Raw genomic sequence first — 27,921 nt, 5'->3', positions numbered from 1 at the left:
AGATGCTCTGCAGGACAGAATAGTATAGAATTATAGGTTAAATGCTCTGCAGGACAGGGGGATAGTATACAGGTATAGGTGAGATGCTCTGCAGAATAGTATAGAATTATAGGTTAAATGCTCTGCAGGACAGGGGGATTGTATACAGGTATAGGTGAGATGCTCTGCAGGGCAGGAGAATATAGCATTCTAGGTGAGATGTTCTGCAGGACAGGGGGATAGTATACAGGTATAGGTGAGATGCTCAGCAGGGCAGGAGAATAATATAGAATTCTAGGTGAGTTGCTCTGCAGGACAGGGGGATAGTATACAGGTATAGGTGAGACGCTCTTCAGGACAGAGGATTGTATAGAATTATAGGTTAAATGCTCTGCAGGACAGGGGGATAGTATACAGGTATAGGTGAGATGCTCTGCAGGACAGAATAATATAGAATAGGTGAGATGCTCTGCAGGGCAGGAGCATAACTTAGAATTCTAGGTGAGATGCTCTGCAGCACAGAAGCACACTTCTGCTTTTTGAGGGTAGGAGTCATGATAATGTTCTGTTGGTTCTTGAACTATGTTATCTTTTTGTTTTGAGAATTGAATGGCACTCTGAAGAGCGATGCAGTCGGCATTTCCAAGTCACCACTGCTTTGATAGTATGAAATGCAAGATATTCAAACCCCAAGTAAATCATAACTTTGTTGCTCCTCTGGCTAGAATACTTTAGATGAACTCAAAATACACTTTTATTGAAAATAAAATAAAAAATATGGGGATAGATCTATTAAAGTACATGCTTTAACCAAAGGGGGCTTCACACATAGCGATATCGCTAAAGCGTCATCGATATTGTGACGCAGCAGCGATATTGCTAGCGATATCGCTACATGTGATACTTGCCTCCGACCGGCTCCCCCGCTGCCTATCGCTGATCGCGCGAGATCGTCCTGGGCCGTTTCTCGGCGGCGGCTTGCTGCTGGGCTTCATGCTGGCGCCGACGAGCGTCATGTGGACGCGGGCGGGAGGATGTCGGGATCGCCACGTCTGACAGGTAAGTAATGACCACTGCTGAGATCTGCTTGTTTGGCAGCTCACTAGCGACCATTTAGCGATGCACCAGCGATCCTGACAGCGTCGTATCGTTGTCGGGATCGCTGGTGCATCGCTAAATGTAATGGGGACCTAACCAAAACACAATTGGGTGACAGCAGGAAAGCGTTTGTTCACTGGGGTTGTACCAAAAGGAATGACACGATTGCCAATTTGAAAGAAAGGGGGTGGGGGAGCGCTTGGAGGAACATGTGAAATAAAGTCTACAAGGAAACCCAGTTGACTTCCATGGGCTCCATTGAAATACAATACAGCACAACACAGGCAGCAAAGAAAATGCAGGATGGATTTCACCACAGGTCTCTGGGCCCAGCTGACTGCTCCGGGATCTACAGGTTCGGTTCACTCATACCTAGTCCCAGAGTACAGATTCTGTTAAGAGCTGTCAGTCCACTGTGCTAAAAATAATTCCACTCTGTGTGGTGTGTATGGGCCTAGAGACCCTTAATCAAATCCATTCTGCATTTTCTTTCATCCTATGCCTGCCTACACCTGCAGTATGTGTATAACTACGTAGGATCTGTTCACTCTTACTCTTGGTAGTCATAAGTGGACAGGTAAGGAAATGAAGGTGCCAGATTCACTGCCACTGAAATCAATAGGAGAGCGGTGCTGCTCTGGCACTTCCGGCTCCTCTGCTGGTCAGTGACATCACTATGGAGGCACACCGGTCAGTGGGGCTCTTGTCTGCTGACCTGGCTGTCTATCGAGAGCCCGCAAAAACCAGGTCTCATCCCACTTAACGCCTGCACTCTATCCCCACGGATAGAACACCACTCAGACAACACAGGTTGAGGGGAACACACATTGGTAAGACTATTGGTTCACCAACAGAAAAAAACAGACGTGCAACGACTGTTTTGAAGGCCACGAGCAGGCACATGGGTACAGATACCTGCTTCTGCTGGATCTCCGTCATCACTGAAGACGCAGATCTAGATGACATGCATGGTGTTGCAGAGACTCGTCGGGTCCCTGCACTGCGATATATGCTGCACTGCAGTGGCTGTGAGCTGACGTCGGAGGTGCAGCCACAGGGAGCGGCGCATGACAATGGCGCACACTCCGATGTCAGCTGCCGGGCTGTGCGGTCGATACAAAAGACACTGGGCGACGTGGGAGCAGAGGAAAGGTGAGTAGAATGTTTTTGTTTTTAATTATGCATTAGGGGCAGAACGGGGACACATACATTAGGAATGGGGACATATATACCAGGAAGTGGGCATATATACCAGGATGGAGACCATTTGGACCATACATACCAGGATGGGGACCATATATACCAGCATTGGGACATCTTCACCAGGATGATGGGCATATATATCAGGATGGGTGACACGTTACTACATAATGAAAGCAGCAATTCATAAGTCTTTATAGAATTTAGAACACTACAGGGGCCCATACATCTGACCAATGTGTGTGTGTGTGTGTGTGTGTGTGTGGGGGGGCAGGTCCAAATTTGGCACTGGGGCCCATCGGACTCCAGTTACACTACTGCAAAAACATACATTCTCAGCAAGTACACAAGGTGGTACAAGTGGCAGAATTTCACCTTTCTGCTGTGCCTTCTGGGCTTCCAGGACAAAATATCTCTGCCAGCAGCACCCTGATTTTGGTGGGCTCCCACTGAGATGATTATGTATTACATGTGACCTGCAGTCCCATGTAACTCCACAGATTATACAGTGATAATTTTGTGAGTACTGATAGCAGTGATAGCTCCTCTGGATCACATTGCTGCTGGTTCTGCATGTGCTTCTGTTTTGGGCTGGTGGGAGGAGTAAAGGGCCTGTCACACTAAGCGATATCGCTAGCAATATCGCTATAACGTCACTGGTTTTTGTGACGTTATAGCGATATTGCTAGCGATATCGCTACGTCTGATACTTGCCGCCGACCGCTCCCCCGCTGGTTATCGCTGATTGCGCGAGAACGTCCTGGACCGTTTCTCGTCGTCAGCTTCCTGCTGTGGAGACGAGCGACGCGTGGACGCAGGCGGGAGGACGTCAGGATCGCCTCGTCTGACAGGTAAGTAACAACCCCCGACCGCTGCTATGTCACTGGTGAGATCTGCCTGTGTGGCAGCTCACTAGCGACCACTTAGCGATGTACCAGCAATCCTGACCGCGTCATATCGCTGGTTGGGATCGCTGGTGCATCGCTAAGTGTGACGGTACCTTAAGGCAGAATCAGTGAGAGACGAGAGCAGACTAGATCTATTGCTGATAATGACAGACTGCTACAAACACAGATCTTCATTTTTGCAGTTTTACACAAGATCAACTGTAAATCACAAGTTAATCACATATCATGTGAACATTCTCACCTTGCACCTCAAAAATCAAAGCTCTTAAACTTTTTGATGCTGCAATTGGCATTTTTCCTGTGGGCATTTTTCCTGTGGGCATTTTTCCTGTGGGCATTTTTCCGGGAACCAAATTGATGTTTGGGGTTTGAAAAACATGGCTGCTTTATTCAAAATGCAGCACCACGTCTGTTCATTGGTTGCCTGGTCTTTCTGCTACATAGTGGTGAAATATTACACACTCCTATGGTGGTTTGCCCTCACCTCTTTATGATTATCTAATCCTAAACATCATTTTTTTTTTTTTTATTTTGTCCTCGTAGTCTCTTTCAGTTCTTTATGGACCACTTACCTCTATAATTAATGGGCTTCCATTTACTGAGCTTATCCGAGTAATTCAAGAGCTCACCAAGACCTTGCCGGAGAGCCCGGACTTACCGCTCACTCTAGCATTTCGGAACCAGGTATTCGTTCATATACCGATCCGATTTGAGTTCAGTTACCATCTTTTATATAGACCGACGGGGAAACTACTAAAAAAAAGTCCTTTTATACACATAGTTAAGAATACTAAAATTCCAAGATGGGCACAGAGATGGGGATGTATGTTTATAGAAGTTGGATTAAGTAGCACAATCTCCTGCCATCATTTTTGGGTTAACTTCTACACTGGAAGACCTATGGAGAGCGGATTCCAGCACTGGTTCTTCCATTTATAATATGGGAATGACTGGTCTGGACTCGCTCTCATTATGGCCCTAAAAGAGTTGTAATGTCTGCCTTGGTTTGGTTTGTTTTGTTTTTATTTTTTTTTTTGGGGGGGGGGGCAATTGATTTATTGGCTTGCCACATCTACCCCTAGCAAAATTGACTTTTTGCTGGGGGTGTGGAGGTGTCAGGAGCTAATATATACAAAAATTTGCTACAGACAGTAACAAACAACTGGCCATAAAGGACATATAGCAAAAATACAAATTACCTTGTAAGCACCATAAAATGTATAGAAAATGACACATTATGACCCAAATGTGACAAGTAGAAAATATTGTAAGATAAATAAGGCAAAAAAGGTGACATTGTCATAAATAACCCAAGCAACACATTGCGTTTATAACATGTTTCGCTTGGGTTTATGACAGTCACTTTTTTTTTTTTTGCATTATTTATCTTAGAATAAGTGGTTTGGTAAAAAAAAAACACACTAGATGGCGACCACTGTTAAATGAAGCGAAGAATAAATAACAGTCATATGTAACCCATGGATTGCATAGTCATGAATGCAGAGTATTATGGTAAATACACTTGATGGCAGCAACCAAGTAGTGCATAGACATAGATGACTACATGGTCATTACCTATGAACCTAGAGAGGTCAGTAGTAATGCACATCGGGAAGCAATACAAGGAGAAGGGCGCACGGGTACATCGACGCATGTTTCACTACACTGGTCTCACTAGGTCTATGGGCAACGACCATGTTCTATGGAGCTTGGAACATTATTTGTATTATGTCAGTTCATATTAAAATAAATCTAAATGCTCATCCAGCCCGAATTGCATACATATTAAAACCTTTTTGTTGTAATTTTTATTGGTACACAGCATTAACAGTACCTTGTATAGGGGGTTAAAAACCTGACTTTTCACATCTCCCATGACAACACACCTGAGGGGATCCACCCAGTCAGGACAGGAACCCTACTGAAGATAAAAAGGCAGTACCTCTCCCTCGCTTCAGTTCATCCAGGAGGGGTGGCCGCTTCGGGGCGTGACGTCGGGGGGTGGCACCGGATCCAAGATGGCGGCGCCCACGAAGAAACGCCGGCTGGCAAATCATCCCGATGGCGGGGGGAGGGGCTGTCAATGGGCACCAGAGGAGGCGAAGAGTGCAGTGGATCCCTCTTGGAAAGAGGGATGACCACAGAAGACTCACTCATGCCCAAAGCTTTTCAATGGAAGTGGGGCAAGAAGAGCAGCAGCAGCCTTTTCTGCAGGAGCTCTCGCCAGATGCCTTGCCGAGCCGCCGGCATACCAGGAGTAGCCACTCGAGTGGTAGGAGTGGCAGTCGTAAACGGGCTGCGACGTCGAGAAAAAAGTCACACGTGCATCTGATCAGCCTCTGAAATCGGTACCCTTGATTGACAGCGGTGGTGAGTGATCTACGTGAATGTCACCATTATGGTAATGGGGTTCCGTATTTCTGCTTGATCACTAGGGGTCAAATGTGCCCTATGCAAAAACCCGCTGGTGGTTCAGTAGCAGAAAAATCTGTGCTGAATGTATAAATAAAACCATACTGATTGAGACCCCTGATTTTGTAACTAGCCTTAGGGCTATCATACAAGAGGAGGTGAAAGGCTCCCTAAAGGCAGCCCTCAAAATGACGGATAAAAGCAGATGGGTTCCTGAAACATATCTGGGAAGCAACGGCAGGTGGATTAAAACTGACAATAGCTGGTGCTCGTACTGCCCGTGCCCTCATGGTCTGGCTACAACAGAGGACCAGATCAGGGATAAAGCTCCTAGGGATGAAATACTGTCTAATCTGACACTGGTACATGAAGCAACGGCTTTCCTAGTGGATACCTCGGCAGATTCCGTGAGATTAACAGCTAGAGCGGCGAGCTTGTCAAATGTGGCAGGATGAGCCCTGTGGCTTAAATGGTGTCCGGGGGATTTGCCATCGAAACATAGACTTTCATTCCATGTGACGGCCAATTCATCTTCGGGAAAAAATGAGGAAATTTTGGAGCATGTGGGGTTAGGAAGAAAGGCTTTCCCCGATTTCCAGGAGAACCCAAAAAGCAGCCCTTTCGGAGAAGATTTAACAGGGGTCGTCCCCCGGGAGATAGGGAAAAATTGGGACTTTAAAGAATGGAGAGGATCGGGCTATATGTTTAAAGGGCCCTCTACTTCCTCCAAAAAATCTCCCCAATGACACCAGGTCAGAGGTAGGGGGGGAAGACCAAGTGAGACTAATTCTCATAGCTCAGTTCTGGCCGAGGAGGTCTTGGTTCTCCCTTCTGAGACTCACGTCAGTAACAGATCCATGGATCTTACTGGAAATTCCAGACCTACTTACCCAGGGACCAGTGGTCCACTCTCAGGTGAAGGGCTTCCATTGGGCAGCCTGGAATTTGAGAGGGTGCTACTGAGTCGCCAGGGATTCTCACCAAGCTTAGTCTCCACCCTGTTTGAAGAGTAGGAAACCTATCACATCCAGAATCTATGGTAGAACATGGAAAAAGTTCCTTGACTTCTTGGGGGGACCTTTTAGGAGACGTAGCTCCAGTGGGACCTATCCTAGAGTTTCTACAGGCGGGACTACAACTCGAGTTAGCCACTAACACCCTCAAAGTCCAAGTCTCAGCTCTGGGGGCCCTATATAACTGCAACCTAGCATCCAATAGGTGGGTGTCCCAGGTCATAAAGTCCTGTGGCAGGTCGAGGCCGGTCATTATCCCAAAGATACCACCCTGGGACCTGAATCTAGTCTTAAAGGCTTTAACCAAAGATCCCTTGGAACCATTACAAGAGCTGTCACCAAAACTACTCACACTTAAAACTGTATTATTGGTAGCCTTAACATCGGCCGTAGAGTGAGTGACCTACAAGCTCTATCTATATGCCCTCCATCTATGCAAATCTTGGATGACTGAGTGGTTCTAAGACCAGACCCGGCCTACCTCCCCAAGGTGGTCCAAAAGTTTCATAGGACTCAGGAGATCTCCTTGCCATCATTCTGTAATAATCCTAGAAACCCTGGGGAGCAAAAGTTCCATACATTGGATGTAAGGAGGGCTATATTACGATAACTAGTCAGTGGAGGAAAGATCAATCCCTGTTTATAGCCTTTCAGGGTAGTAGAAAAGGGTATGGGGTAGCTAAAAGTACCATTGCCAGATGGATCAGGGAGGCCATTATATAATCCAACTCTGCGAGTGGCACTCCAGTTCCTGAAGGTATCAAGGCTCACTTCACCAGAGCCGTGGCTACCTCCTGCGCAGAGAAGGCTGAAGTATCAATTGAGCAGATTTGTAAAGCTGCTACCTGGTCCTCACCTTCGACCTTTTTCAAGCACTACCGACTTGATCTATCGTCCTCTACTGACCTAGCCTTTGGTAGAAGGGTGCTGCAAGCGGTGGTCCCTCCCTAAGGTGTCTTATTCTACAAAAGTCTCAGGTGTGCCGTCATGGGAGACGGGGAAACAACAAGGTCACCTACCGGTAGCCGGTTTTTCCAGAGCCCATGATGGCACCTGTATATTCCCCCCCCCCCTTCCCCATCACTCCTTTTGGTGCACACTATAGTTTGGGTGCTTTTTTAGATAAATATAATGTACCATGTGTACTAACCCGGGGGGCCTCATGATCTGTAAACCAACTGAAGTGAGGGAGAGGTACCGCCCTTTTATCTTCAGTAGGGTTCCTGTCCTGACTGGGCGGATCCCCTCTCTCAGGTGTGCCATCATGGGCTCCGGATAATCCGGCTACCGGTAAAATAACCTTTGTTTTTGTTTTTTCTTTTTTTTTTATTAAAAAAGTTTCTATATTTAGTTGTATGTGTTGTATACAGTTTGGGATCTCTCTCTTGTATGCATTACTGAGCCATGGGGAGAGCCTACTGTCATCAGAGACCCCGATGGAGCCCTGCATTGGAGACTTTGAAATATGGTAAATATTTTTACTTTTTATGATAACTTCACAAGAAATTGAGTCTAGACCTATACAAATTATTCCGAGGCTAAAGACCTGCTCAACTGAAAATCTCGGAGAACCGTGAATGAAGCGGCAGATGTCCTTAGCTGAGCAGTCATTTGGGGGTCCTTACACCCAAACCACTATAAATAAGTTCCGGTACATCAAATGTTTTCTGAAAGTCAAATACTTTTAAATAGCCCTGAATAATCCCTTAATTTTTTTTTTTTTTTTTGACTACTGACCTACGAACTGGCAGGTAAATCCTGACATCACATCGAGAAAGCAGATGCTTTTCTTCCTCTCTCCTCTAATGGTGTGACAGCAGACTTCATGCCGATTGATCTGCCGGCTCCCTAGTGTCAATCTGCATGACACTGACAGTTGCGCCCGATGAACAAGTGCTGCTCTTTTTAACCTGGAACAGCTGACTTGCTGGCAGTCAGTGACTGTTCTGACTGGGCCATAGATAGAACATGCAGGTAGTTGCCTTTTTAGCAACTACATACCTGCCTGGTTTTAGCTTTTTAGGCACATAGTAAAAGTATAAAATATTCCTAGGCAACCCCTCATAATGCTATTAAAAACAAAATCTCAACGTATAGATCAAACCTTCAATGTGATCATTCAATAGCAAAAATGCTCTTTGCTGGCTCTGCCTTTTTGAGACAATTGGTTGTCCAGATGGAGCAGTCACTTATTCTTTTACCAATCTAATAAGATTGTGTTTCTTCCTTTCCAGGACGGATACAGTGTTCCTAGTTGCAAAAGAACTCTCCCATGTCTCCAAATCATCCATGGTGGAACCGCTCTTCTTGCCTAGTAATCTGCTATCCTTGTTCTGCCGCTACCTGGACAAGCAGACGATCCATAAACTTGAGGACAAAATGGAGTAAGCTGACAAGCCTAGAAAAGCTTTAGTTCCAGTGGGCACCCCACATCCCTTGGGGGAGGGGGGATGTAATTATAAGTAGAAATGTAAAGTATTCCCACATCCTCTCCCCACAAGAAAATTCACAAATTAAGTAATCAAAACATCATGTCTACCCCAAAAAGGTATCAATGAAACGTCAGCTCTCTATGCAGAAACCAAGTGCTCCATTGCTGAAAGGAGGGTAGGAAAGTCTGCTCACCCATATGAAGGTCTGAGACTTGAGGTGCCGCAAGAAAAAATTTGGAGAAAAGGGCATTACTGTTTTGAAATAGTCAATTAAAATGGCACTATAAAAGGATTTGCCAAGTATAAACAATCTCCACTCCTATACGCCAAAAGATCTAGCAAACTTGTTTCAGACTATAGTCTGAAACCCTTTTGAAGGATATAGGCGTTGACTGTTTTAATACTTGATATCATACTTAATGAAATGAAGGAAAATATATGTACACAATTTTTAAGCTTTGCATTGTGACTCATGTTGCCAGAATACTTTTACTGTACAATGATTATTATAAAAATTAACCCCAAAAAAATGGAGATAGATAGAGATGATATATATTATTTTTGTAAGATCTAATCGGGCTCCTTTCCCTTTCCAGGTGTCCCACAGCACCCCCCTATGCAGCTGTGACTTCATGAAATGCTGAATCTGAAACAGAAGGCTCGGCTCCTGCTTCACTTACCCAAAAAAAACACAAGGATGGGTGGAGCTTCCATTTTGTAAATTTAGATATTTAATCCTGTTTTAAAGGAAGTTTGTTTTTTTTTTTTGTTTTTTTTTTTATATATTTTTGTTGCTTTGTTGGATGTGACTTTCAAACGTCAAGGAGCTGGCGGTCAGGAGGACCTGTTCCTTTTAATGTTTGAATCAAATGAAGAAGAAAAAAATACTAATGCTGTAATAAAAAGGGGGGTATAAATGCTGAATGTTTAATATATTTTTTTTGAGATTTTTGCACAGCATTTACTGATGTACAGCACATGCAAAATAAACCGAGAAAGTGTCATATGTCTACGACCTTTTGTCACTTGCCAGTGGAAAATACTCACTCAAACTTCTAATTGAAAGTCATGTCCTTGATGGATCGATCTTTTGGGTCTCAAATGTACAAAATTGGAATATCCCATTACACCCTTCATGACTTACACATTCATCGTAGTGCAGGTGTATGGAGAAGAACCTGCTGCGCATAGAGCAGGTGCTGCCTGCGTTATACATCCATCTGTCTAACAGCAGCAACAGGAGCTAACTCCAATCAGCTTTTTAACCACTTTATATATTTTTTGCAGCAAGTGGTGCAATTCCAACTGTGGTGTCCAGATGCTCATCAGTTCCCCTGCAATGCCATCTAGGAAGGCTGCCATGGCAGCCAGAAGCCTGCTGATGACCCTTCATCTTGGTGCATCAAAGCTCATTAAGATGCTCTTGCACTATATCACAGGATAACTAAACATGCTAATGATATGCAAATGATGGGGAAAAAATAAAATAATGGAAACAATTTTACAAAACTTCAATTGAGCACAATGTGCACAGATTCCTGAACTTACACGCCTCAGTTGCTATCACTGAGGTTATTAATGGTCATCTGAGGAATGTTCTGCCACACTGAATACACTTGGGCAGATCATAAAGATCCACTGCTGGCAGCTACCTTTGGAATTTCCTACCAATGTTGTCCCAGATCTGCTCGATTGGAGACAAGCCCTGAGATGTTGCAGGGCATGTTGGTAAGTTCAGGCCACATAGGCTACTCCAGTGGCACAAGGTGGTGTATTAAAAAAAAAAAAAAAAAAAAAAATAATGCTCCTAGGACACTGGACAAATGTTAGTTTTTCTTCATACCATGCTGACTTGCATTGGTCAGTCTGCTTTCTGTATGCTACCTAACTTGCATACAAACAGAACATGGGCCCATTAACCGCTTTCCTGAATAAACCCTGAAGATGACTGCAAAGATCTGACCAGAGCCAGCGTTGTGGGAGGGGAAAACTGGGCAATTGCCTAGTGCCCCCAATCCCATAAAGGCACCCAGTAGTTTCTGATGTCGATGATGTAAAAAAAGCCTCAACCATGTGATAATCTTTGAAGAATGGAGTATGAGAGAGACTAGTACGTGCACCTGTATATATACTGTATGTCATGCCGTGTGCTTAGCAGATATGCTGCTAACATGCTACCGAATGGGACAGACTGATCTACCAGTGATGGTTCTGTCCCCATCATTCTTTGTTAGGTGGTGTAAAGATACCGGCAGACAAGCATCGAACGACTTATACTGTCAATTGTGCTAATTTAATGGCCTTATCTCGGAGTATTATAAATAAACCGAATGTTTGTATGATGATGCAGTAGTATTTGGACCCCACTTTGAACTTTTGCCCAGGGCCCCACTTTGTCTAAAACTAGTTCTGGGTCTGACAACTCTAGAAAACATTAAAGTTCTTTAATGTCGGAGATCAAAGTAAATTTGATTTTTATAAACCAGTAATTGGAGTCTGACCTCTAGCAAAACTGTCTGCCTTGGAATTTTCTCTTGTGCCTCCATTCTTCTGTCATGTACAGTAGCAGGCGCTGTCTAAGGATACAAATAATTTGGTAGCAAAAAGCTTTTTTTTTATTTTAATATTTTTTTGTGCAGATTCCAGACTAGTGACAACTCCATGGGAACATGCCTTTTTAAAAGGGGTTGCTGGTGAAAATCGATGATCCAGAGGATAGGTGATAACTAGCTGATTGGTATGGGTCCATCTGCTAGTACCTGCGCTGATAGGCAAAATGCCCCTCAGAATGCAGTGACTGTACAGTCATGGCCAAAAGTTTTGAGAATGACACAAATATTATATTTTCACATGATCTGCTGGCCTCTGGTTTTTATGTGTGTTTGTCAGATGTTTTTATCACATACAGAAATATAATTGCAATCATATTATGAGTAGCAAAAGGTTATATTGACAGTTAGAATGAGTTAATGCAGCAATTCAATATTTGCAGTGTTGACCCTTCTTCAGGACCTCAGCAATTCTCCCTGACATGCTCTCAATCAACATCTCGATCAAATCCTGACTGATAGCAGTCCATTCTTGCAAAATCAATGCTTTTATTTTGTCTGAATTTGAAGGTTTTTGTTTGTCCACCCGTCTCTTGATGATTGACCACAAGTTCTCAGTGGGATTAAGATCTGGGGAGTTTCAAGGCCATGGTCCCAAAGTCTGTTTTGTTCCCTGAGCCATTTAGTTATCACCTTTGCTTTATGGCAAGGTGCTCCATCATGTTGAAAAAGGCATTGTTGATCGCCAAACTGCTCTTGGACGGTTGGGAGAAGTTGCTCTTGGAGGACATTCTGGTACCATTCTTTATTCATGGCTGTGTTTTTAGGCAAAACTGAGAGAGAGCCCATTCCCTTGGCTGAGAAGCAACCCCACACATCAATGGTTTCAGGATGCTTGACAGTTGGCATGAGACAAGACTGGTGGTAGTGCTCACCTGGTCTTCTCCGAATAAGCCGCTTTCCAGATGTCCCAAACAATTGAAAAGGGGATTCATCAGAGAAAATGACTTTACCCCAGTCCTCAGCAGTCCACTCCCTGTACCTCTTGCAGAATATCAGATTGTCCATGCTGTTTTTCCTGGAGAGAAGTGGCTTCTTTGCTGCCCTCCTTGAGACCAGGCCTTGCTCCAAGAGTCTCCGCCTCACAGCGCGTGCAGATGCACTCACACCTGCCTGCTGCCATTCCTGAGCAAGCTCTGCACTGCTGGTAGCCCGATCCCGCAGCTGAAACACTTTTAAGAGACGGTCCTGGCGCTTGCTGGTCTTTCTTGAGCACCCTGGAGCCTTTTTGGCAACAAGGGAACCTCTCTCCTTGAAGTTCTTGATGATGCGATAGATTGTTGACTGAGGTGCAATCTTTCTAGCTGTGATACTCTTCCCTGTTAGGCCATTTTTGTGCAGTGCAATGATGACTGCACGTGTTTCTTTAGAGATAACCATGGTTAACAGAAGAGAAACAATGATGCCAAGCACCAGCCTCCTTTTAAAGTGTCCAGTGGTGTCATTCTTACTTAATCATGACAGATTGATCTCCAGCCCTGTCCTCATCAACACCCACACCTGTGTTAATGGAGCAATCACTGAAACGATGTTAGCTGGTCCTTTTTAAGGCAGGGCTGCAATGATGTTGAAATGTGTTTTGGGGGATAAAGTTCATTTTCTAGGCAAATATTGACTTTGCAAGTAATTGCTGTTAAGCTGATCACTCATTCTGGAGTATATGCAAATTGCCATTAGGCAAAATGAAGCACTAGACTTTGTAAAAATTAATATTTGTGTCATTCTCAAAACTTTTGGCCATGACTGTAGATATACTCGATTGACACCTCATTCATTCTACTGAGCGCTGCATGATGTTAATCTTTTTTTTTTTTTTTTGCCCCCTCATCCTTCCTCTCCAGACTGTAAATTGCTTGTATATATTTGCACATTATTAGTTACTGCTAGTTGGGTCGCCCTCCCAGGGCTGTGGGGGGTACTCAGTACTGGGCCCGATGAGCTTCAATAGGAGTTGTCACGGCAGCTGGGACCCGGCCCGTGGCCCTGGGCACCCATTGTAATAAAGGGGGGAAAGTTCAGTGTGCTTATGATTAGAGTTAATGAATGAATCGTGACACCACCTGTGGTGTTCAGCAATGAAGATGTTAAGCCGACGCTGCAGACAGATCCTCTCGGACAGATGGTGTGGTGCAGCAATGATGTTATAGCCTTCCACAGGCAGGGCTGTAGTCCCAGGGCAGTGAGATGAAATGACATGTAGATGGTGTAGTGTCGGGCGCAGGGGATGTAGCAGTGCCGGGCAGGTTGACGCTGAATTAAGTGGAGGACACCAGGGCGTGTAGTTCCAAAGCATTACTCAGACTGTTGTGGCACAAGAGCCCGCATCCGTGCCGTGTCCTCCAGGTCAGGAGCTCAGCCAACTTCCAGGCAAGATGAAGTACTCCTTTCCAACACTCCGCCAACATATGTGCCTTTTCTGAACGTCTCCCTCTTAGCGCCTTTAGTGAAGTACTCTCAGTACTGAGTTACACTGGAGTTCCTCCTGTCAGATGTTCCTGTGAACTCTACTTGTACGGCAGACAGCTGTAGCCTGGTTCGTGGACTCCTTTCTACCTAGTCCCGGCTCACTATTGTTGCTGTTGTGCCCCCAAGTCTTGTGTGGGAATAAAGTGGTTACTACTTCTATTCCTTTGGTGTCTGCTGCAGGACCATTAGTATCCATACAACCTCGGGGACCGGACCCCAGCCTTGCGCTTAGAACTTGGGAAGGGTTCTCCTCTAACCCTAATCCTTAGATCTCTTCTCATGTTCCGTACTAATCCTTTCCTTCTTATGGAGAGTCAGGCTTTCTATCAATGTTCCTCTCCTGTGCCAGCGGGCCCAGGTCACTGAGGTCGGCTGCAGCACTTCCTTCATCCATCCCTCTCAGGGGATCTTCACTCCTCCTCTGACTTTGTCAGACTGAATCCTAAACTCTTCTCGCTCTTTTGATGCAAAACTAAACTCCACCCACCTCCCAGCACGCTTCGGGTTCCAAGCAGGGAGCCACCAAAGGGTGCTTTGCTACACTACTATGTTGTGTGGGATGCAGGTGTTGGAGTGTGGTCAGGTGTCTCCACCTTACCTGAATGGTGGGGCACCACACCTCAGGAGGAGGTGCAGTACCTCTGTGGCGACTGAACCCTCAGGGGCGCCACACTAGAGTTGAGCGACTTTGGTCGGATCGGGTTTCATGAAACAAAATTTGTTTCAGATGCAACTGGTCCAACTAGGGCAAAAAAAGTTGGAGTTTTGCCCGAAACCCGACCCCAATGCAAGTCAATGGGGAATAAAAGTTGGCATTGAGCGGAAGGAAAAAATATAATGCCCCTATAGTCGCCCTGTGAGCTTCCCAGCCAAAGGTATGGAAAATAGGAGTTTTGATACACCTCTTTTTGGAAGTTATCTTCCAGGAAGAAGCCCACCAGTGAGGCCAGCCAGGGAGGAGTCTCTAGGTTTGTGGGCAAAGCATAAAACGGAAATGTACACTTTGGGACGCGTTCACAGCCGGAGAGACAGCCAAGAACATCACACTGTGCTGCTGAATCATTCCTTTGGGAAGTCTCTCCTCCCCTTTATCAACATATCATACATGTCACCTGAGAGAGAGAGTAAGTTTCATATTTTTATCCCTTTAATTTTCTAACTGTTGTACATTGTTTTTTTTTTTGTCTTTTTGTAATATCTTTTGTATTTTTTTCTGGCGTAAACTTATAAAATTTACTAGCTTAGTTCTTCTTGCTCTATGATTGAACCGACACGTACTCCGAGCAAATCCCCGCTACCTGGGGTTGGTTTCTGACCCGACATAGGCTTTGGTAACGGATCTTGCTTGTATCGGACAAGGAACTGGGGCGGCTGAGAGCTGATGTTTTTACTTTGAGGGGGCAATATCCTTGGCACCTTCCTAGGGTATTAATATCAGCATGCAGTTGTCTGCCTAGCCTTTGCTGGTTATTAATTATATGGTGACCTTATGTCATTTTGGAGGGTGTGGTCCCCCATTTTAACCTCTTTGTGACTGGAGCTTTTTTCGGTTTTGCATCTTGGTTTTTTGCTACCCTTCTTCTCAGAGCCATAACATTTTCATTTTTCCATCAATATGGCCATGTGAGAGCTTGTTTTTTTTTGCGGGACAAGTTGTACTTTTGAAGACATCATTGGTTTTACAATGTTGTGTACTAGAAAAAGGTAAACAAATTCCAAGTGCGGTGAAATTGTAAAAAAAAAAAGTGCAATCCCAGACTTGTTTTTCTGTTTGGCTTTTTTGCTAGGTTCACTAAATGCTAAAACTGACCTGCCATTATGATTCTCCATGTCATTATGAGATCATAGACACCAAACATGTCTAGGTTCTCTTTTATCTAAGTGGTGAAAAAAAATTCCAATTGTGAAAGAGAAAAAAAATGTGCCACTTTCTGATACCTGTAACATGTCAATTTTTCACGATCTTGGGGGTTGGGTGAGGGCTTATTTTTTGTGTGCCGAGCTGATGTTTTCAATTATAACATTTTTGTGTAGATACGATCTTATGATCGCCCTTTATTGCATTTTAATGCAATGTCGCGGTGACCAAAAAAACGTAATTCTGGCATTTTTACTTTTTTTCTTGCCATTTAGCGATCAGGTTAATCCCTTTTGTTGCTAGATCAGGCGATTCTGAATGCGGCGATACCAAATATGTGTGTTTGTTTTTTTTTTTAATTTTTTTAAATTGTTTTATTTTGAATGGAGCAAAAGGGCGTGATGTGAACTTTTATTTATATATTTTTAAAAACATTTTATTTTTCACTTTTGGCATGCTTCAATAGCCTCCATGGGAGGCTAGAAGCTGCCATAGCCCGATCGGCTCTGCTACATAGAGGTGATGATCAGATCGTCTCTATATAGCAGATTTACTCACTTCCTATGAGCGCTGACCACCGGGTGGCACTCACAGCAAGCCAGCACTGACAACCATAGTGGTCTTCAGGAGACCACTGGTTGTCGTGCCAACGAACCAGTAACCCGCAAACCAGGGGGTCAACGGTGGGCAGGTTTCCGGCCAGATGGCCGGAAGCACAAGTTAAATGCCGCGGTCAGCATTTGACAGCGGCATTTATTGGGTTAATAGCCACGGGTGGATTGCGATTCCACCTGCGGCTGTTGCAGGCACGTCAGCTGTTCAAAACAGCTGACATGTCCTGGGAAAGATGTGGGTTTACCGCCGAAGCCCACATCAAAGGGAGAGAATCCGAAGTCGGCATACTATTATGCCTGATGTCGGAAAGGGGTTAATAACCAGGAAAGGCTAAGTATACAGCTGCGATCCCTTCCCAGGCTATAAACATCTGCCCCCAGCTGTCGGCTTTTCCTCTGCTGGTTAATAACATTTTGGGGATCCCATGCTTTTTTTTTTTTCTGAAAGGAATTTATTTACTAAAAAAACAAACATGTACAATACACTAAAAGCACTGATTTATATAGCTCTCGTATTTCTATCTAATCTTTCTCTCTCTCTCTCTATCATATACAGTGGGGAAAAAGAGTATTTAGTCAGTCAGCAATAGTGCAAGTTCCACCACTTAAAAAGATGAGAGGCGTCTGTAATTTACATCATAGGTAGACCTCAACTATGGGAGACAAACTGAGAAAAAGAAATCCAGAAAATCACATTGTCTGTTTTTTTTTTTCATTTTATTTGCATATTATGGTGGAAAATAAGTATTTGGTCAGAAACAAGCAATCAAGATTTCTGGCTCTCACAGACCTGTAACTTCTTCTTTAAGAGTCTCTTCTTTCCTCCACTCATTACCTGTAGTAATGGCACCTGTTTAAACTTGTTATCAGTCTAAAAAGACACCTGTGCACACCCTCAAACAGTCTGACTCCAAACTCCACTATGGTGAAGACCAAAGAGCTGTCAAAGGACACCAGAAACAAAATTGTAGCCCTGCACCAGGCTGGGAAGACTGAATCTGCAATAGCCAACCAGCTTGGAGTGAAGAAATCAACTGTGGGAGCAATAATTAGAAAATGGAAGACATACAAGACCACTGATAATCTCCCTCGATCTGGTGCTCCACGCAAAATCCCACCCCGTGGGGTCAGAATGATCACAAGAACGGTGAGCAAAAATCCCAGAACCACGCAGGGGGACCTAGTGAATGAACTGCAGAGAGCTGGGACCAATGTAACAAGGCCTACCATAAGTAACACACTACGCCACCATGGACTCAGATCCTGCAGTGCCAGACGTGTCCCACTGCTTAAGCCTGTACATGTCCAGGGCCGTCTGAAGTTTGCTAGAGAGCATTTGGATGATCCAGAGGAGTTTTGGGAGAATGTCCTATGGTCTGATGAAACCAAACTGGAACTGTTTGGTAGAAACACAACTTGTCGTGTTTGGAGGAAAAAGAATACTGAGTTGCATCCATCAAACACCATACCTACTGTAAAGCATGGTGGTGGAAACATCATGCTTTGGGGCTGTTTCTCTGCAAAGGGGCCAGGACGACTGATCCGGGTACATGAAAGAATGAATGGGGCCATGTATCGTGAGATTTTGAGTGCAAACCTCCTTCCATCAGCAAGGGCATTGAAGATGAAACGTGGCTGGGTCTTTCAACATGACAATGATCCAAAGCACACCGCCAGGGCAACGAAGGAGTGGCTTCGTAAGAAGCATTTCAAGGTCCTGGAGTGACCTAGCCAGTCTCCAGATCTCAACCCTATAGAAAACCTTTGGAGGGAGTTGAAAGTCTGTGTTGCCAAGCGAAAAGCCAAAAACATCACTGCTCTAGAGGAGATCTGCATGGAGGAATGGGCCAACATACCAACAACAGTGTGTGGCAACCTTGTGAAGACTTACAGAAAACGTTTGACCTCTGTCATTGCCAACAAAGGATATATCACAAAGTATTGAGATGAAATTTTGTTTCTGACCAAATACTTATTTTCCACCATAATATGCAAATAAAATGAAAAAAAAACAGACAATGTGATTTTCTGGATTTTTTTTCTCAGTTTGTCTCCCATAGTTGAGGTCTACCTATGATGTAAATTACAGACGCCTCTCATCTTTTTAAGTGGTGGAACTTGCACTATTGCTGACTGACTAAATACTTTTTTGCCCCACTGTATATATGTATTTATATTATTTTTATATTTTCCTTGGAAAGCTATGTGTAAATTACATAGAGAATTGGTCTGTGGAAAAGCTCATGGTAAAGTCACATTGCAATCTGATCGCATTTGGGACGCCCTCACACCAAGGGTTGTGGGGTACTCGGTACTGGGCCCATTGTAAAAGGGGAATGTTCAGTGTCCTGATGAGTGATTCGTGACGCCACCTGTGGTGTTCAGCAATAGAGATGTACGCCCACGCTGCAGACAGATCCTCTGGGAGAGATGGTGTGGTGCAGCAGTGATGTTATAGCCCTCCACAGGCAGGGCTGTAGTCCCAGGGCAGTGTAGGTGAAGTGACACTTAGATGGTGTAGTGTCAGGCGCAAGAGGTGTAGCCGTGCTGGGCAGGTTCGTGCAGGAATTAGTGGAGGACACCAGGGCATGTAGTTCCAAAGCTTTACTCAGTCTGTTGCAGGTACAGGTGCCTGCATCCGTGCCGTGTCCTCCGGGTCAGGAGCTCAGCCAACTTCCAGACAAGATGAAGTACTCTTTTCCAACACTCCGCCAACATATGTGTCTTTTCTGAGCGTCTCCTCTTATAGCACCTTTGAATGAAGTACTCCTAGTACTGAGTTACACTGGAGTTCCTCCTGTCAGATGTTCCTATGAACTCTACTTGTACGGCAGACAGCTGTAGCTTGCTTCAGGGACTCCTTGCTACTAAGTCCAGGCTCACTAATATGTTGCTGTTGTGCCCCCAAGTCTTGTGTGGGAATAAAGTGGTCACTACTTCTATTCCTTCGGTGTCTGCTGCAGGACCATTAGTATCCGTACAACCTCGGGGACCGGACCCCGGCCTTACGCTTAGAACTTGAAAAGGGTTCTCCTCAAACCCTGGTCCTTATTCTCTTATTCTCCTTACGTTCCGTGCTAATCCTTCTTCCCAATGGAGAATCAATCTTCCTTTCTCTGTCTCTTTCCTGTGCCAGCAGAACCAGATCACCGTGGCCTGCTGCAGCACTTCCTTCTTCCATCCCTCTCCCAGGGATCTTCTCTTTCTCACTCTCTGTCCTTCTACATCCTCACTCACTGACTGAGTGACTGACTGACTTGAACTCAACTCTTCCCACTCTTTTATGTGAACTAAGCTCCACCCACCTCCCAGCACGTTTCGTGTTCCAAGCAGGGAGCCACCAAGGGGTGCTATGCTACACTCCAAGCAGGGAGCCGCCGAAGGTGCTTTGTTACACTACTTTGTGGTGTGGGGTGCAGGTGTTGGAGTGTGGTCAGGTGTCCCCACCTTACTTGGATGGTGGGGTACCACACCTCAGGAGGAGGTGCAGTACCTCTGTGGCGACTGAACCCTCAGGGGCGCCACACATTCGCATGTAAATTGGATGTAAATCGGATGTTAGGTTTTAAAAATCGTATTGAACATGCATGAAAGACGCATGAAACTTGCATGACATTTCTCCTATTTTCCAGGAAAAAAAAATCGGACTGATGTTAGAAATGCTAATGGGACCCCGACCTAAGACCTCGCTCCCACTTCCGATTAAATTGGATGAAAGCACTCTGATTAAAAGTCGGATTGTATTTGTAGAAATTTAATCCCAAGGTTCTGTTGGCAATTGCGTTTTTTTCCTGCTCCGATCGGATAGGAAAAAAATTTCAGCATGCTGAATTCGGATTGCACGCCCCGCTATTGGTACGTGTGCAACATCGCATTGCACTCTGATATCACCAGAGCGCAGTGCGATTCCTGCTGACACCGGCAATGGAGGAGATGGAGAAATTACTTTCTCCGTCTACTCCGCAGATGTGCTCCGTCATGCGAGAGGATCAGAGCACTGACTCTCAGATTACGTTGCAGCATAGCAGGAGCCGAGGGTCATTAGCATATCGCATCCGATGCGAGAGCAACTTCTCCATCTCCTCTGCTGCCGACGTCGCCGGGAATCGCACTGCACTCTGCTGATATCCAAGTGCAGTGCGCTGTTTCACTCGCACCCATAGACTTGTATGGCTGCCAATCACGTGCTGCCGAATCAGCATGAAAAAATAATGGCAGATCTGCGCTGACCGCTAGAATAATACTAGGCAGAGGTCTGTGTAATGTATATTCATAGTATACCGCAATGTGACTGCGGCCTAAAGTATAAGCCATTGCTCTCGAATTTAACATCTTATCTTTGGCACACATTCCATGTGGAGGTGAATTACAAGCCATTGTTCTTCAGATGAACATCTAGGCTCTGGCCTAAAGGCCCCGTCACACTAAACAATGTCCCAGCGATCCCACCAACGATCCGACATGGTGGGATCGCTGGGACATCGTTAGGCTGATCGCTGGTGAGTTGTCACAGACAGCCCCAGCGATCAGGACCAGCGACGCTGGACGCTGGTTTCTAATGTAAACATCGGGTATCCAGGAGCCGCGCGACTCCTAGATACCCGACGTTTACAATAACAACCAGCGACCAGCGTGGCTGATTGCTGGTCTCTCGCGCTGGGCAGCGGGAGACCAGCGATTGAAAAACGACCCAGGCCGCTCGAGCACGATCAACGATAACTGGCAGGGGGGCCGGTCGCTGATCCCCATCACATACAGCGATCTCGCTGGCGTGTCACAAATTCAGCGATAGTGTGACGGGGCCTTAAATGGAATGCCCTCAGCCCTTTTGACACCAAGACTTTTTCCTAAATCCAAGAACGCCATCTAGGGGAAGATGATGACCACTGCAATCATAATTTCTCATGTTACCAGAAGATGAGTGATACAGGAAAGATGTATATCTTTGTACCGTGTTAGCCAGTAGATATAAAAATATTCAGAATTGAGAGTCCTCAGTGGTTGATACATTCTAATGGCTAACTGAAAAGATGGTAACACATTGCAAGCTCTCGAGACTACTCAGGTCTCTTCATCAGGCATTGACTAATACAAAATCTGAAGAATCACAGGAGATGATTGGACACTCTACTACAAAGGATACCAGAGCAAAGGTGGAGTCCTGGCTTGTATGTCGGTGTGGATGTGTATAGTATATACAGTATGTAAGGATCAGCTATCTCTCTCTTTCTGAAGACATCCTTGATAGGTAAGTATTGTTTATATAGAAGTTAGTATATGGACATACTACTATTTGTATTTTCTCTAATTATAGGACATTGAAGGAAGGTCTTCTTGTCTACTTTATCTGAATTTTCTTATCTTATTGCTATTTTGTTAAATATTTGTTTTTTCTTTCGAGTTTGGATAATTGATTATATAGGAGATACTTAGGGTTGGAGAGCCAGCAGGAAATCGGAACCAGCAGTCACAGCTGTGTCCAGTATTATAGCTCAGTCCTATTTATTGCTCTTAGTTTCAGGACCGGGCAAAGCTGCTATTTTACATACCGAGCTAGGTCTGGTAGGATGCTGCGCTATCTGCATAGTGCCTTGCAGGATTTTCATACAGCTGATGGGCAGGGATGCAAAAAGTCAGATACCCACTGAGATAATATTTATTTCACCCACTTATACAGCGCCATTTATTCCTCAGCAATTTACAGACATTATCACCACTGTCCCCATTGGGGCTCACAATCTAATTTCCCTATCAGTATGTCCTTGGAGAAAACTGGAGTGCCCAGAGGAAACCCATGCAAACACGGGGAGAAGATACAAGCTCCTTGCAGATGTTGTCCTAGAGAACAGTGTCCACATTTTGCCCCAGCAAAGTAATAACACCCCCAGTGTACACATTTGACGGCCTCATTACTCTGCCCCTATAACAATTAAGCTTTTTAAGTGCCCACGTAACATCTAATAATGTCCCCAGAGTCCCCTAATGTACAACTCCTCTATACATTATAACGGGCAAAAAGCTCCCCTATATACAGTATAATGCACCCTCAGTTCCTCTATATACATTATGCTGCTCCCACAACTGCATAATGGGCCCACAGCTCCACTGTACACAGTATTTTGGTCCCACAACCCTGCTATACACAGTATGATGATCACAAAACTCTGCTATACACAGTATGGTGGTCTCACAGGCACAGCTCCGCTTTGCACAATACGATGGATTCATAGCTTCCCTGCAGATATCATGATTTCTCTACTGCTATGCTAAATTACAGTACAATGAATCCCACAGTGGCCCTCAGACTGCATAATGGCCCCAACATTAGTCCACAAGCTGTATAATGGCCATCACATTAGTCCCTAAACTGTATAATGGCCCCCACATTAGTTCCAAAACTGTATAATGGCCCCTGCATTAGTCCCCAAGCTGTATTTATATTATTATTAGTGTACATTTATAAAGCGCCATTTATTCCATGGCGCTTTACATATGAAAATGTGAAATATAGACAAGTACAATAAACATGTGTAAGACAAGGGACACACAAGTACAGAAGGAGAGAGGATCCTGCCCGCGAGGGCTCACAGTCTACAGGGATGGGTGAGGATACACTAGGAGAGGGTAGAGCAGGTTGTGCGGTGGTTCAGTAGACTGAGGATCATTGCAGGCTGTAGGCTTGTCGGAACAGGTGGGTCTTCAGGTTCTTCTTGAAGGTTTCTGTTGTTGGTGAGAGTCTGATGTGTTGCGGCAGAGAGTTCCAGAGTATGGGGGAAGCACGGGGAAGTCTTGCATGCAGTTGTGGGAAGAAGAGAAATTTGGGGAGTAGAGAAGGAGATCTTGAGAGGATCAAAGGTTGCGTGCGGGTAGGTACCGGGAGACCATGTCACAGATGTATGGAGGAGACAGGTTGTGGATGGCTTTATATGTCATGGTTAGGGTTTTGAACTGGAGCCTCTGGGCAATAGGAAGCCAGTGAAGGGCCTGGCATAGGGGGGAGGCTGGGGAATAGCGGGGAGACAGGTGGATTAGTCGGGCAGCAGAGTGTAGGATGGACTGGAGTGGTGCGAGAGTGAAGGCCAGAGAGTAGGCGGTTGCAGTAGTCGAGGCGGGAGATAATGTTTTTGTGGTTTTGTGGTTGAGGAATGACCGGATCCGGGAAATATTTTTGAGTTTGAGGAGGCAGGAGGAGGCAAGAGCTTGGATATGTGGTTTGAAAGAGAGGGCAGAGTCGAGGATCGTCCAAAGGCACCGAGAGTGCGGGACTGGGGAAAGCGAGCAGCCATTGAGATTGATGGATAGGTCTGGTGGAGGGGTAGAGTGAGATGGGGGAAAGATGATGAAGTCTGTTTTGTCCATGTTCAGTTTGAGAAAGCGAGCAGAAAAGAAGGCTGAGATAGCAGACAGACATTGTGGGATTTTGGTCAGTAAGGAGGTTAGGTCAGGACCAGATAGGGTAGATCTGCGTGTCATCGGTGTAGAGGTGATACTGCAAACCGTGGGATCCTATGAGCTGTCCCCGGCCGAAGGTGTAGATGGAGAAGAGTAGGGGTCCTACGACTGAGCCCCGAGGAACACCGACAGACAGGGGGCGAGGTGAGGAGGTGGTGTGTGAGAGGGAGACACTAAATGTTCGGTGTTATGATTGGGTCACCGAGGAGGATAGCAAGACCAAGCTAAGCCACAGAAAACAAGAGAGGTTGGTAACTAAGCAGATTGCAGACCCCTGATTCTATCCACACAACTAGCAGTAGCCGTGGAGCGTACCTACGATGATTCTAGATGCCTCGACACAGCCGGAGAACTAAATAAGCCTAAAGCAAGAAAGGAGAAATCTAAACTGCCCCAGAGCAGACCCCAAAGGAATAGATAGCCCCCAAACATATATTGTTGGTGAGACAAGATAAAAACACAAACGCAGGTAGGAAAATAGGCTGAGCAAACGATGGGGCCCACACTAACTAGACAGGACAGGAAAGGAAAGACACTGTCTGCAATCACGCAAAAAACCCTGCAAAAAATGTCCAACATGTCTGATAGAAAAATACTGAAGTCACTAGGCTTCGCCCACTATATCAGCACTCTGGCCTCTTATTGCTCTGCTTTCGGAATATGCCAATCTAATAAGGGACAAAAACAAACTGGCACAAGCAGTAACATAAGGATGGAAATTCAGCACAGCCCCAGCCGAGTAAACGAAACCAAATCAAATGTGAACAATAGCAAAGAACACTTAGTTTCCAGTTCAGTCCCTGCATGCTCAAGCTAAGACCTCAGGAGGCAGGAAAAAATCACCAGCAGTGATAGAGGGAGTCGGCTGTCTTAAATCCAATCAGAAACTCCAGATGTCCAATCATCCTCCTCATTATCAGGTGGCAGGCCTCTGTTAATTAGATCAGCTCCATTAGCTCCTGTAACCAATAGAGGGAGCCTGGAAAGAGAACTCGCGACCCCTCTGTCAATATAACCAGCTCCACTACCTTCACTAGTAACCAGAGGTAGACCAGAAAGTGAATTCACAACAGTACCCCCCCTTGAGGAGGGGTCCCCAAACCCTTATCCACGCTACCAGGCCGATCAGGATGGTTCGTGCTTTTCACCGGGCCCAATCTATCGGCATGAATGTCAGAAGCAGAGACCCAAGAATTATCCTCCTGGCCATAACCCTTCCATTTGACCAAGAACTGGAGTCTCCGTCTAGCCAAACGAGAATCCAATATTTTCTCTACCTCATATTCCACATTGCCTTTAACCAATACAGGGTCAGGAGGTGCCGCCATAGGAACTACTGGCTCCACAAACCTCTTCAACAGAGATTTATGAAACACGTTATGGATCTTAAACGTAACTGGAAGAGCCAAATCGAAAAGAAACAGGATTAAGAATCTCCAAAATATTATAAGGTCCAATGAATCTTGGCTTGAACTTTGGAGACGCAACCTTCATAGGAATATTCTTTGACGACAACCAAACCATATCACCCACTTTAAACCGGGGATCAATGGTCCTATGCCGGTTGGAAAACCGTTGGGCTTTTTCATGAGCAAGGACCACCACTTGGTCCCAAATCTGCTGCATTCTCTCTACCACAGTGTCCACACTTGGGCAGGTCGAAGATTCCACTTGCCCTGAAGAAAATCGAGGATGAAACCCAAAGTTACAGAAAAAGGGCGACGTCAAAGTGGCCGAACTAGCTCTATTGTTTAGCATGAATTCGGCCAAGGGCAAAAATGAGACCCAGTCATCCTGATCAGCAGATATAAAACATCTCAAATAGGACTCCAAAGTCTGGTTTGTTCTCTCAGTCTGCCCATTCGTCTGAGGATGAAACGCAGAGGAGAAAGATAACTGAATTCCCAGATTGGAACAAAAGGTTCTCAAAAATCTGGAAACAAACTGGACTCCTCTGTCCGACACAATTTTCTCAGGAATCCCATGCAACCGAACCACCTGTTGTAAAAACAAGGGCACCAACTCTGAAGAAGATGGCAACTTTGGGAGTGGTACAAGATTGATCATCTTAGAAAATCTGTGACAAATCACCCAGATAAGGCCGGTTTCACATTTGCGCTTTATAGCGCTGCGACGGCCGCCACTAAGCCCCGCCCCCTGCCGGCTCCCTGCCCGCCCCATCCGGTCATCGCCGCCTACTAGCGCACATGGGCGCTTGCGATCTGCGCATCCTATCTTTAACATAGGGTGCGCAGATCGTGCGCTGGATGTGCGCTAGCAGGATTTTGCCGTGCGCTGCGCACTTTTGAAGGTGCGCCCGTGTGCGCCGAACGCAGCATGTTGCATTTCGGCGCACACGGGCGCACCTTCAAAAGTGCGCTGGGCACGGCAAAATCCTGCTAGCGCACTCCATCGCACGATCTGCGCACCCTATGCTAAAGATAGGGTGCGCAGATCGCAAGTGCCCATGTGCGCTAGTAGGTGGCGATGACCCGATGGGGCGGGCAGGGAGCCGGCAGGGGGCGGGGCTTAGCGGCGGCCGTGCGCAGGCCGTCGCAGCGCTATAAAGCGCAAATGTGAAACCGGCCTAACAGTCATTCTCTGAGAGACAGGAAGATCAGAAATAAAATCCATTGAGATATGGGTCCATGGCCTCTTGGGCACCGGCAGAGGAATCAACAACCCACTAGAACGAGAACAGGGTTTAGACCGAGACCAAGTCCCACAGGACTGCACAAAATTCCTGACATCACGAGATAAGGCAGGCCACCAAAAAGACCGACTCACCAAATCTTTGGTATCAAAAATACCTGGATGACCAGCCAACGATGAGCAATGAATTTCAGACATTACTCTCTTCCTCCACTGGTCAGGAACATACAATTTTCCCATAAGGCAGTGCTCAGGTTTGTGCTCTTGAAATTCCACCAGGACACGTTTCAAATCCGGCGAGATGGCGGAAAGAACTACCACCTCACCTAGAATGGCAGTAGGCTCGGTCACAATAAGAGAATCCGCAAAGAAACTCCTAGAAAGGGCGACCGCCTTAACATTCTTAGTGCCCTGAAGAAAAGAGACCACAAAATTAAAATGCGTGAAAAACAAGGTCCACCTAGCCTGTCTAGGATTCAAGCGTTTGGCTGATTCAAGATAAATCAAATTCTTGTGGTCGGTGAGGACCACAACTTGATGTTTAGCTCCCTCCGACCAATGTCTCCACTCTTCAAATGCCCATTTCATGGCCAACAATTCTCGATTTCCCACGTCATAGTTACGTTCAGATGTGGAGAATTTTCGAGAAAAGAAGGCACAGGGATTCATTTTAGAAGTCACCGGATCTTTTTGGGACAAAACAGCTTTTGCACCAATCTCAGAAGCATCTACCTCCACCTGAAATGGAAGTGAGACATCAGGTTGCCGTAGAACCGGAGCAGAAGTGAATCTCCGCTTAAGCTCCTGAAATGCCGAAACTGCTTCTGGAGACCAATTCACCACATCAGCACCCTTTTTGGTCAGGTCAGTGGTTTGACAATACCAGAAAAAATTACCTATAAATTTACGATAGAAATTAGCAAAACCCAAAAACTTCTGGAGAGCCTTCAAAGAAGTGGGCTGAACCCAATCATAAATGGCCTGTACCTTGGCCGGGTCCATTTCAATAGCCGATGGAGACAAAATAAATCCCAAAAATGAAATCCTCTGTACACCAAAGAGGCATTTCGATCCCTTAACATACAGGGAATTTTCCCTCAAAATCCGGAACACATTCCGGACATGTTCCACATGAGAATCCCAATCACTGGAAAAGATCAAAATATCATCCAGATAAATTATCAAAAACTTATCCACAAAGTCCCGGAAAATATCATTCATAACAGAT

At 45.4% G+C, this 27,921-nt stretch overlaps 1 protein-coding gene across 4 annotated transcripts in view; it reads left to right on the top strand.

Moving 5' to 3' along the window:
• PATL2 (PAT1 homolog 2) overlaps positions 1-10,046 on the top strand; it is a 95,843-nt gene extending 85,797 nt beyond the window's left edge. For all 4 annotated transcript variants that reach the window (XM_073584606.1, XM_073584607.1, XM_073584608.1 and 1 more), the window contains exons 17-20: positions 3,729-3,869; positions 7,981-8,078; positions 8,845-8,994; positions 9,639-10,046. In XM_073584606.1, the coding sequence (XP_073440707.1) occupies positions 3,729-3,869; positions 7,981-8,078; positions 8,845-8,994; positions 9,639-9,678 (429 nt within the window). In that variant the 3' untranslated portion in view covers positions 9,679-10,046. The remainder of the gene's footprint in view (positions 1-3,728; positions 3,870-7,980; positions 8,079-8,844; positions 8,995-9,638) is intronic.
• Positions 10,047-27,921: the final 17,875 nt, after the last annotated feature.

Source organism: Dendrobates tinctorius, unplaced genomic scaffold (genome assembly GCF_039654945.1).
Source record: "Dendrobates tinctorius isolate UK_male_01 unplaced genomic scaffold, ASM3965494v1 ptg000084l, whole genome shotgun sequence".
Lineage (NCBI taxonomy): Eukaryota > Metazoa > Chordata > Amphibia > Anura > Dendrobatidae > Dendrobates > Dendrobates tinctorius.
This window is presented reverse-complemented; position numbering and strand designations above follow the sequence as displayed.